At 51.6% G+C, this 10,459-nt stretch overlaps 1 protein-coding gene across 1 annotated transcript; it reads right to left on the reverse strand.

The window, feature by feature from the left end:
* Nucleotides 1-7,632, reverse strand: LOC141943738 (transmembrane protein 209-like). Its single transcript, XM_074869394.1, has 10 exons — nt 7,523-7,632; nt 6,039-6,178; nt 5,864-5,922; nt 4,976-5,107; nt 3,766-4,004; nt 3,208-3,402; nt 2,966-3,080; nt 2,777-2,874; nt 984-1,057; nt 1-495 (listed from the first exon to the last, which is right to left on the reverse strand). Exons 2-10 carry the CDS (start codon nt 6,173-6,175, stop codon nt 441-443), a joined length of 1,104 nt encoding a protein of 367 aa, XP_074725495.1. The 5' UTR covers nt 6,176-6,178; nt 7,523-7,632; the 3' UTR covers nt 1-440.
* Between the last annotated feature and the right edge of the window lie 2,827 nt (nt 7,633-10,459).

Below are 10,459 nucleotides of genomic sequence, written 5' to 3' on the forward strand. Positions count from 1 at the left end.
CCTCGGTCCCCTCTGGCGCCGGCGGCTCCTGCCCTGCCCAGATCCCTGGGCCCTTCCTCGCAGCTGCGCACACCCTCGGCAGGGCCCGGCCAGCCCCCGGAGGCAGGGGGGGGTTAGTCCCGGCATCAGTTCAACTCGGTTCTGCGGGGACCCAGAACGGAACAGAAACGGCAAAAGGCTTTGAAACAGGAGCCCTTGGGGCGAGGAGCCGGGAAGAGAAAACCCGCCGGGGGTTTGGACGCGGGGTCGTCCCGGCAGCAAAACATTTTAAATAATATCGTCCCCAAACCCGCCCGGGGAATGCCCAATGCTTCCCCTTCCGCCCACAAAATCCAACTGAAATGGTCCATTTTCGTAGTCAGTCCGTGTCAATCCACAACGGAACGATGCTGCTCGGTTCCTCTCGCCATCGTTCCTCGGAGCCGCGGCCTGCGGGGATGTTACTCTCCAAAAATCCACAGGACGTTGACACCGGATAAACCCAGATTGACACGCCTGCAGAAATGAACAGGGTCGGAGTGAACGGCACGGAAATTTAAGCGTCTCTTTCAAATACTACATGAAAAACTATCCTTCGTGCACCACCAAAAACCCAAAAAACCCACCGAAACCACCAAAACTACAAACAACCCCCCAAAACCCGCCAAAACCACAAAAAAACGCGAAAACCACAAAAACCCCACCAAACCCCCCCCCCCACCAAGCACCTGTTTCAAACATTCTATGAAAAACTCCCCAGGGGGCACTTCACCGCGCAGCATCGGGCTTTGCCGTGACTCCAGCGCGGCTCTTTGAGGCCGAAGCGGAATCTGGACGTCGCTGGTCGCTCCCACCCGTTCACATTTCTCCGATTTTACGAAAAAGCCGCGACCGTTGCAGACGCGAAGGTGGTTTTAGCCCCGTTCCCGTCCCCCCGCTGGAGCGGTTCCAGCTCGACGAGGAGCCTCGCGGCAGGATGTTCCCCTCACCCCGGCACTGCTCACCCCAGCATCCCCGACTCCTTGGTCTTGATGATGTACAGGAACATGAGCAAGGTGTGGAACAGGTTGTTTCTGCCCTGAAGCCACAGAGAGAGAAAAAAAACTTTGAAGTCAAGTCCCCGAGGAGAAATCCCAGCGGGATTTTCAGGCGGAGGAAGCGGCCGTTGAGAAAGCCACCGCAAAATGGCCTCACGGGGGGGCTGGCGGCGTTTTTGCCTTCATCCTCGGCTTTTTTCAGTGAGAGAAATACCAGGAAAAAGACCAAACGTGGGTTTTGGCTGGGTTATCACCTCTAAATACTTGACGTGCTGGAGGTTTTTGGAAAGCAGAGCAGGGGTCGATCGAAAATTAAAATTCACTGGAGAATTTTGCTAGTTTGAGAGCGGAAGCTGCGCTGGGGCTGTGCGTGTGGTGGGGTTTTGGGGGTTTTGGTGGGTTTTGGTTTTTGGTGTCCTTGGGTTTTTGGGTTTCTTGTATTTTTGAGGTTTTAGTGGTTTGTTTTTTTCAGGGTTTTTGGTGAGGTTTTGGGGGTTTGGGGGGTTTTGGGGTTTTTTGGAGTTTTGGGTTTTTTGTATTTTTGAGGCTTCAGTGGTTTGGTTTTTTCGGGGTTTTTTGGTGGGGTTGGGCGGGTTTTGGTGGTTTGGGGGGTTTTGGGGGTTTTTGGAGTTTTTAGGGGTTTTGGGGGCTTTGGTTTTCTTTTGGGTTTTGGGGTTTTTTGGGGTTTTGAGTTTTGTTTTTTGGGGGGTGGGTGGGGGTTTTCGGGATATTTTGGCGGTTTTGGGTATTTTTGGATGATGGGGTTTTTGGGGGTTTTGGTGATTGTTTGGGGGACATAAAAAGGCCTGAACCTTAGGCCTCAAACCAAAGCCTGACCCACAGGCCTCGCACCAGAGTTGACTTCTGAGTGAACCTCCCGACAGCACCCTATCCGCATGAAATACGACCAGATTTCCTCTGAAAACTAGATAAAGAATATCTCTTTTTGGACCCTAAGCCAGCTGTTTCCTACAAGACAGGAACTCCTCGGATGCGCCCCGGATCCTGGCCAGATCCGGGATGCGCCCGAGTGAAGCCGATCTACCGGATGTTTCCACGCCCCTTTTTTCCATTTTAATAGGATTTGTTTGTTAAACTGTATAAAAGCAGGACCCTCAAACAAAACTGAGCCCGGGAAGAAGGGAGGGGTGAGGGGAGGTGTTTTGTAATGCTTCTCTCTGTCCCAGTCTGCCTGTTAAGTGTTGGGTTTGTGAGTGTTTGAATCAAAGCGATGTTCTTGTTCTCCTTCCCCTAACGAGTCTGGGGTTTTGCCTGTTTTAACAGGTGAGGAAACCCCTCCCTGTCCTCATCTCAATTCCTGAGCCTTTTTGTTTAAATTTTTCTCCTTCCCAGCGCTGAGGGGGAAGGAGCGAGTGAAGGGCTGCGTGGGGCTTAGTTACCCTCCGGGCCTAAACCAGGACAGAAGCTTCCCCCCAGGATTCTTAGGGACAAGCCCCGGGTGACAACACACATCAAGGATTACGTGATGTGGTATTTTAAAATAAGTTGTTAGAAAACAAACAAGAGGAAGCTACTGCCTAGGTATGTATGGACCTTAAACAGATACTAAATCTACTATTCAGGAGCAGACTAAGTACAACATCATGGTCAAAGGCCAAGCTAAGGTTTACTGCCTGCACTGAGCCAGCCTAAGTGTCAACAGTCAATAAATGTGGCTAAATTGAGAAAAAAAAAAAGCCCCAAATCAGACCCCAATCAGATTTCCTGACAGCCGGAGGACACCGCTACCACCACCGTACCTTGGGCAGGTTGTAGACGTGGCGCCGGTAGATCAGCTCGTGGTGGGGCGGATTGATGCTGCTCTGGTAGATGCAAAATACGTTTTCATTCGAAGTGTCTGCAAGTGAAAAGTTCCAAAGGTGTCGGGGATTTCAAGGGTGCTGACGTGATCCCAGAGGCCAAGGGCAGCTCAATGTGAGCGCCGGTACCTGGTTTATCCGGTGTCTGAATGAAGTGTTGGGAAGTGAAGGTTTTGCCGTCGGGATATTTGGGGTGAGGCGGCAGCCTGGAGTCGAGGTAAGTGCAGAACACGTGCGTGACGATCTGGAAAAATTAAAACAGTCCTTTGCGACTTGTCTCATCCATAAAAGCCAATCTCCGATAAACCCAACCCCTTCTCCTGACCAAGCTTTTCCGATCAAATCAGTTTGGTTTTTTTACCTAGTTGAACTCTCTGCTGCTTCTGTTCTTCGTTCCGAAGGAAGGTGTGCAGTGCCTTGAGGTCTGTCGTATAATCTTCTTCGCCCGTAGGAGAATTACACAGACCGGGGGAAGAGCAGTAACGAGACCTTAAGCTGCTGCTTTCCACTGGCCCAATGCCAGTGGGGGACGGTGACCCGCTAGGAGAGCAGCTGCAGCTGGAAACCTTGGGCAAATTAAAAAAAAACGCTTGTATCACATAAAGAAGACAGAATTCCACCTTGATTTGTAAATGACATGAATATAAAAGACTCTTGTTTGGGGTTTGGGTTGGGTTCTTTTGGTCTCCTTTGCGCTGACAGTTTGATTTCTTGTTTTTGCTTTGTTCCGAAACAAACCAGCTGCTCCAACCCAATGAGGTGACACGAGGGAAAAAGGACAGATCCCGATAGGACAAACTGAGATCTGCTTTGCCAAAGGAGCAAAGACACACACAGACAACTCTCCGCTGGCTGCTGCTCCCCTTCAGCGGCACAGGGCACAAAGCACAGACCCAAACCGTACCCTCGGGAGCTGGCCTGGTCCTTACCTGACTGGAGCTGCTGCCTGGGGAATAGGTTCCAGCACCGCCGTAAGCAGCGCTGGTGCTTGACAGAGCCTGTCGTTGAGGGCTGTACCCTGGGGTACAACCGGTAGTAAACTTTGGACTGGCGCTTGGGCAGCGGGACGGGCTGGAACTCAGCACACTCTGGCCCTGGATCGGAGGAGAAGGTGTCAGAGACGGGGCTTTCTTTGCCGCCAGCTCACGCGCTGGAGTTGTTTGTACCGCTGCAAGGAGGAAAAACAGAATTAGCATTGTGGATGCAGCAGCCCCAAACTCTCCTCCCCCCTTCAAACGCAGACACAACGCTATCTTAAGGCAATTTAAAGAAGATGCTAGAAGGGACGCTAGAAAAACCAGTGTCCCTACAGAACTCCGCAGTCAAGCCACTGACAGAAAAAAAGAGAAGACTGAGACACAGGACCACAACTCAGCACGAATCCTGCAGCTTCAGATTTCAGTTCAGTGTTATCAGGCACCTTGCGTAACCCAGGGGGGTTCTCTATTCCATCAGCTCCTCCACCTGCCTACTCTGGGCATCTTTAGGCATTGAATGTCTTAATTTATCTCTGCAAATAAACACAGGAGATGCTTGAACCTTGTTGTTGCAGCATTATAACCACCTGCTGCCCATTTCCTAGGGGCAGACCAGCAGAGTGCAATACTACCGTGCTAGCATTTTGCTTTTGGTCTATTTACCTTGTCAGGCTCTTTTCAGAACTTTGCTTGGATCTTCAAAAGCTTTCTGAGCGTCCACTCTCTAGGCTCATTTTCTGACGAAGGTCTGTCTGCCCCTCTCATTTGGTTCTCGTTACCCAGCGTGACAGCAGTAGGACATCAAAATAAAATACAAACCTGCGCTCTCTGCCTTGCTCCTAGTTCCATGGATAAGTCACAAATTCCTTGTCACACCTCACAGTGTTCAAGTCTCTCTCTGCCCTTCAGCAGCCGCTCTCATCCTGCCCTTGTTCACCGTCTCTGTGTTTGTTTCCCCGCCAGTTCTCCCCACAAACACTCATCAAATTATCACTTGACACTGTGAATTTTAATAGGCTGCAGGTAATTCAGTTCACCGCTCCTGTCAGATGAGGCCATTCAGAACTCACTCCACTAAAGAATCCCACCGCTGAGAGAGACACCATCTTGAAACAAAAAAGAAGAACTAAAAAAGATTGCCGGAGATGTTTATTGCACCCACCTGCATTCTGCAACCCCAGCAGGGTCTGCTGGCGAGGACTCATGACCAAGCTGGTCGGTGCCACCGTGTATTTGAAGTACACCCAGAAATCAAATAAGGCATTCAGGCTGAACAGAGATGCAAGTGCAAGTTCTAGAAGAAACAGAGAAGTTTTTACTGTAGCTTGAGCGTGGGGAATAACAAAAGTGGGTTGTTTGCAAACATGGGCATATGCCTACTACAAACAGGTCATTATTAGTGCTGTCAAGAAGTACCAGTTTGGGCAATATCTAAGATTTCTTCACCTTTTTATGTAAGAACCTTCGGAGATAATTTTCCTTTCTATATTGAGATTAATTTATACTGCTACAATTGAATTTTTAAAGACAGACAGTCATTTTCCAAATCTACTACAATTAAGTTTCACAGTCTTTCTCAAAAACCATCCTCTGTCAAATCATCTGTCACTCATCTCAGGATTTTTCTCCTCCTCTTGCTTCATCCTCTAATCACGTTTGATGCAGCTGGCTTAGAGTCTGCTCCTCCGAAACAAACTTTAATTCTTGTGAAATGCCATCCACGCCCACGGTACGACACGGCAGTAAAATCTGCCGTGTTCCCCAAAGCCTCACTCCACACATTAAACAGATTTAATGCACCAAGTAAGTTCTCCATACCTAAGAAAGCTGTTAACACTCCTTACCTGTCACTAAAACGGAAGAAATTCCAAGTTTCAAGGGAGATGGCAGAAAGCAAACCAAAGTTTTGGTTTAAATTTAAAACTAACAAAAAAACCCAATTTAAAAAAAAAAAGAGCTGGTTTAAAGACCACCTCTCCAGCAATAAAACTGAACAAGTGAATAAAAGAAAAGAACCCTGAAAACTAATTTAAATGCTGCAGCAACTCACCAATATACCAGAGTGGCCAGTATGTGATGTTGTAATAGGAGCTTATGAGTTTTCCAGACCTGAGAAGAAAACAAAGAAGTTATCCTTTTGCAACTATTCAGTCCCAGGAAACATTCAGGCAGATACAAAGGAGGAGGCTTTGCTTGTTTGACTCAGATGTAACAAATTAACGTACATTTCAGTATAGATCATGCCTGCGAGAGACACATTAAGGAGCCCCCAGGCCAAGACCACTTTCCGGGCTTCCATCTCCTTCCTCATCTTGACGGCCCTGTCGATGACGGAACTTGCTGGACTCTGCTCTGCTGCCATGATCTGCAACAACAAACACAGAGAAATGACAGAATTTGACAACTTTTGTACAGTAAGACCCTCAGTCAGCACACGATTAAAGAAAAAACAGCAGTAGTCTAAAACAGACTATGTAAATGGACTTTTCCTTTAGCCAGAGTCATGTTTAGCATATTTAAAAAAAAACAGATTCTTTTTACCAGGAAAAATAGGTCATATTTCTTCAATGAACTCTACTGTCAGCACTGTCACCTCATCACCTGACTTTTTCTTCTAGTCCCATCACCAAAATATGCGACTCTTCCTTCCTGCCACTCACTGAAAAACTTCTCACATCATTCTGCACTAGATGGGAACATAAAGAATTTGCTTTCTGGGACAAATACTGCACCTTTACATTACTGCCTTCTTACTGGTACAACGATTCAACGGTGAAATAGTGAACATCAGGATTACCGGGAGAATTCTACAAGAGCACATTGCCTGGTAGGTTTTTTGACAGGTTTTTCACACGCTTTCAGCCCCAAGACTTCCCTTCCCACGCTGACAAATGGAGCAGCCCTGAGCAGAGATCCTCTCCCCGACCCTCACACTCCCAACCTCTCTCCCTGAACCACGTCCTCCTGCAGAAGCAGAAGCTGCACTGTTAGGACACTGAAATCAAAGGGACATTTGGTCCCTTTCTACTCGCTGAGGGGGGCTGGCTGTGGGGTGTTCACCTCCAGACTGAACTACGTCCTGCCCCGTCCCCTGCCCTCTTCTGCTAAGGCACAGGCATGAGGGGAGGCCTCACCCTGACACCCCAGCAGGCGCTGACCCCAGGGCCACACAGGGAGGTCCCCCACACCTCCCCTTGCCCCAAACCCCCCAGCTTCCCCCCACGCCATCCCCTCTGCCACACACAGCCCCAGCTTCCCACACCCTCGGCACCGCCCCCCCCCAGCCCTGTCACACACAAACAAGTGCCACAGCTTCCCCTGCCACGCACAGGGACCCTCGGGGCTCCCCCTGCACAGACCCCACTGTCACACGCAGGCAGCCTCCACAGCTCCCCCCAGACACCACCCCCCCACACCACCCCGGGGGGGTCTCCACAGCTGCCCCCACTGTCAGAGAAGCTGCCTCACGGCTCCCCGCAACCACACCTCACCGTTACACACCGGCAGCCCCACAGCTCACACCGCCCTCACACAGAAGAGGCCCGACATGTCCCCCCCATCCCGACCCCTGTCTCACGGAGGTGGCCCCGCATCCCCCCCAGTCCTGACCCACCACACACAGGCGGCCCCAAATCTCCCCCCTCAGACCCCCCCGACCCTGTGCAGGCCCCAGGCGCCAGGCGGTGCCGGCGCGGGGCAGCCACAGTACCTGCCGCAGAGCTCGGGCTCCGGAGAGGTGAGGAGACACCCCCTTCCCCTCAGGCAGCGCAGGGGGTCCCCTTTTTCCAGCCGGGACGGACGCGGCGGGTGCCGGCAGAGCGCGATCCTCACACCCCTCAGAGCCGCCGGCCGCCCCGGCTGCGCCTGCGCGAGTGTCGCCGGGGCGACCCGGGCTGCGTAACAGGGGGGACGCGGAGCCTGTTGCCGTGGAGACGGGGAGGGGGGCGGGACCGCGGGGAACGCTCGCGCCGCGGCCATTGGGCGGGGGCGGCCTTTTGGCGGGAAGAGGCGCGTGAGGCGGGCGCCGGGGCCGCCACGTTGGCCGCGCTGGGGAGAGGGTGAAGATGGCGGGGAAGGGGTGAGCGGCTGGCTGGCTGTGCTGGGCGCCCTTGCTGTGGTGCAGAGCCACATGTTGCCGTGCTTTTGCTGAGGTATCTTTATAGCTAAATGTGCTGGTTGTTGGCTAGGGGGAGAGTTTTCTTCACAGTAGCTAGTATGAGCTCGGTTTTGGATTTGTGCTGGAAACAGTGTGGATAACGCAGGGATGTTTCAGTTATCACTGAGCAGCTCTTACACAGAGCCGAGGCCTTTTCTGCTCCTCACCCCACCCCACCAGCGAGTGGCTGGGGGTGCACAAGGAGTTGGGAGGGGGTGATACGGAAAATCCGGTCGAGGAAGAACTCTCTAAGACTCAGAATCAGAGTATTAGAAAGCAGGCATTGTTTATTACAGCGCTGGGTGCACGGGGGATTGCTCCTCCACAAGCGTGCACCCCTTGGAGCGAAAAGCGGCTCCTTTCTATAGTGTAAAGCGTTTACCTAGTCATTATAATTCCGAGAATAGGGAGAGATATTACAATCAGTTTTGAGAAATCACTGACATAAATGCCGCCCCAAGTCCCTCTCCGTTGCGCCTGCGCAGTGGCTCCTGGTGGTCTTGGGCGGGGGTCTGCAGGATGAAGATTGAAGATGCCTCCTCTGCCTCTCGTGACTTTTCACCTAGTTAGCATTTCTATAGTCATGACAACTTAGCCTTCGTTGAGTCCCCATTCCTTATCTTGGGACTCAGTAGTTGCAGCTCCTTCCTTATCTCCAGAGCCCCTCCTGCTGAGAGCCCGCCCTTTTATTGCGTTATCCCGCCTGACCAGTGTCTCTCTTCGTTGTCTTGCATCCGTTTTGTTAAGGTTCCTCACTTCAGGGGCACAGCCGGGACAGCTGACCCCAACTGACCCAAGGGATGTCCCAGCCCATACGGCGTCATGCTCAGCCTGTAGAACTGGGGGAAAAAGAAGGAAAGGGGGGGACGTTCAGAGTGATGGCGTTTGTCTTCCCAAGTTGCCGTTACGCGTGATGGAGCCCTGATGTCCTGGAGGTGGCTGAGCGCCCGCCTGCCCATGGGAAGTGGGGAATGAATTCCTCCTGACCTGCCACGTTAACGGGTGAAGCATCGCTACAAGTCTTCTCTCACGTGGGGTACGCAACAGATTTCAGATTTCTACAAAATATTACAGAATTAAACCGCACTCATGCCACTCCATCTGCATTTTTCCCCTCTATCCATTAGAGCAAAGGAAAACGAGACAAGGTGAAAGGTTTTCCTTGCATTAGAAATTGTTGGGTTAAGGCAGACGTTTGGCTTTTTAAAAAGAATACAACAAGAGAAGCATCTCAAGGAGATCCCCACCTGCCAGGCTGCTCCTGTAGTTATCTGACAGACATTTCAGAGGAGTCTAAGAGCCCGGCCTAAGGCTAAGATGTGCAATTGCATTTTTGGGATCGACGCAACGTCCAATCCCCAGGGAACCCCACTGACTGCAACGGGATTATCTGTGGAAATGACGCAAACAGGATTTTACCATGTTCCTCAAAAGACTGACAGGCTACTCCCTCCAGAAAACCTCTGCTGAAAGGCAACCCGCTTTAAGCTGTCGTATCAAGACGGCTGCGAAAACTTACAGAGGGGTCGGTGGGCAAGTCAGTGTACCACTTGCGGCCTTTGAATTCCCCTCCTCTGTTCTGGGGGGTACACAGTGTATTGGGGTACCCAGGGAGCAGGGTACATGGTATATTGGGGGTACCCAGTATATTGGGGTACACAGAGTATTGGGGTACCCAGGGTGCGGGCTACACAGTACATTGGGGTACACAGTGTGTCGGGGTACACGGTGTATTGGTGTACCCCGTACCTTGAGGTACACAGGGTGTGTGGTTTATGGGGGTGCCTGGGGACCAGGCGCAGGGTATTATCGGGGTGCAGAGTTATGGGGGTGTGCAGGGACCTGGGCCCCGGGGCTGCTTCTAGAGAAACACCCAGGTTTAGGTCCAAAAAAAGAGAATTTCTGCCCATCAAGAGCCTTTTGCAGGCGAGTAACGGGGTACAGCTGGGGAGGGGGGAGGCGGGGGGTCAAGCCCAGCTAAACCCGGTTCTTCCAAGTCCCCCCTTGGTACGGCGATGGATTTAGGGGTGCTGAACCCCAAGAAAAACCCAAACGAGCGTTTGCTAAAACAAACTCCTTTAATACAGGGAAAGCCCGGCGGCTTCCGGGGGAGACAAGAATCACCAATAACGGTCGGTTCACACCAATAACCAGCAGCTCCCCCGGCCCCACAGAGATAAAATACAGTACAAAAAATACATTTTCTCATCCCAAAACACGTGGGGTTCCCCGCCCCCGCTGGAGTTCTCACAGCTTTTATGTACAAATGGGGGGGTTTTGGCAGTTTACGACTCAGAGACCTTCAGCATGGGGGGGGGTGGTGGTTTAGTCCCTGCTGGGGTCTGAGACCACGCGGCCGCTGCCCCTCCCCCACAAAGGGAGTGAAAGGCAAAGCCCCGGGCTGAGATAAGGAAAGGTTTAATACAACAGTGCAACAGCAACACAACAAACAACAACAATAACAATAACAGTGATAACAATGAACAGAGC

The sequence above is a fragment of the Strix uralensis genome, chromosome 5 (genome assembly GCF_047716275.1).
Source record: "Strix uralensis isolate ZFMK-TIS-50842 chromosome 5, bStrUra1, whole genome shotgun sequence".
Taxonomy (NCBI): domain Eukaryota; kingdom Metazoa; phylum Chordata; class Aves; order Strigiformes; family Strigidae; genus Strix; species Strix uralensis.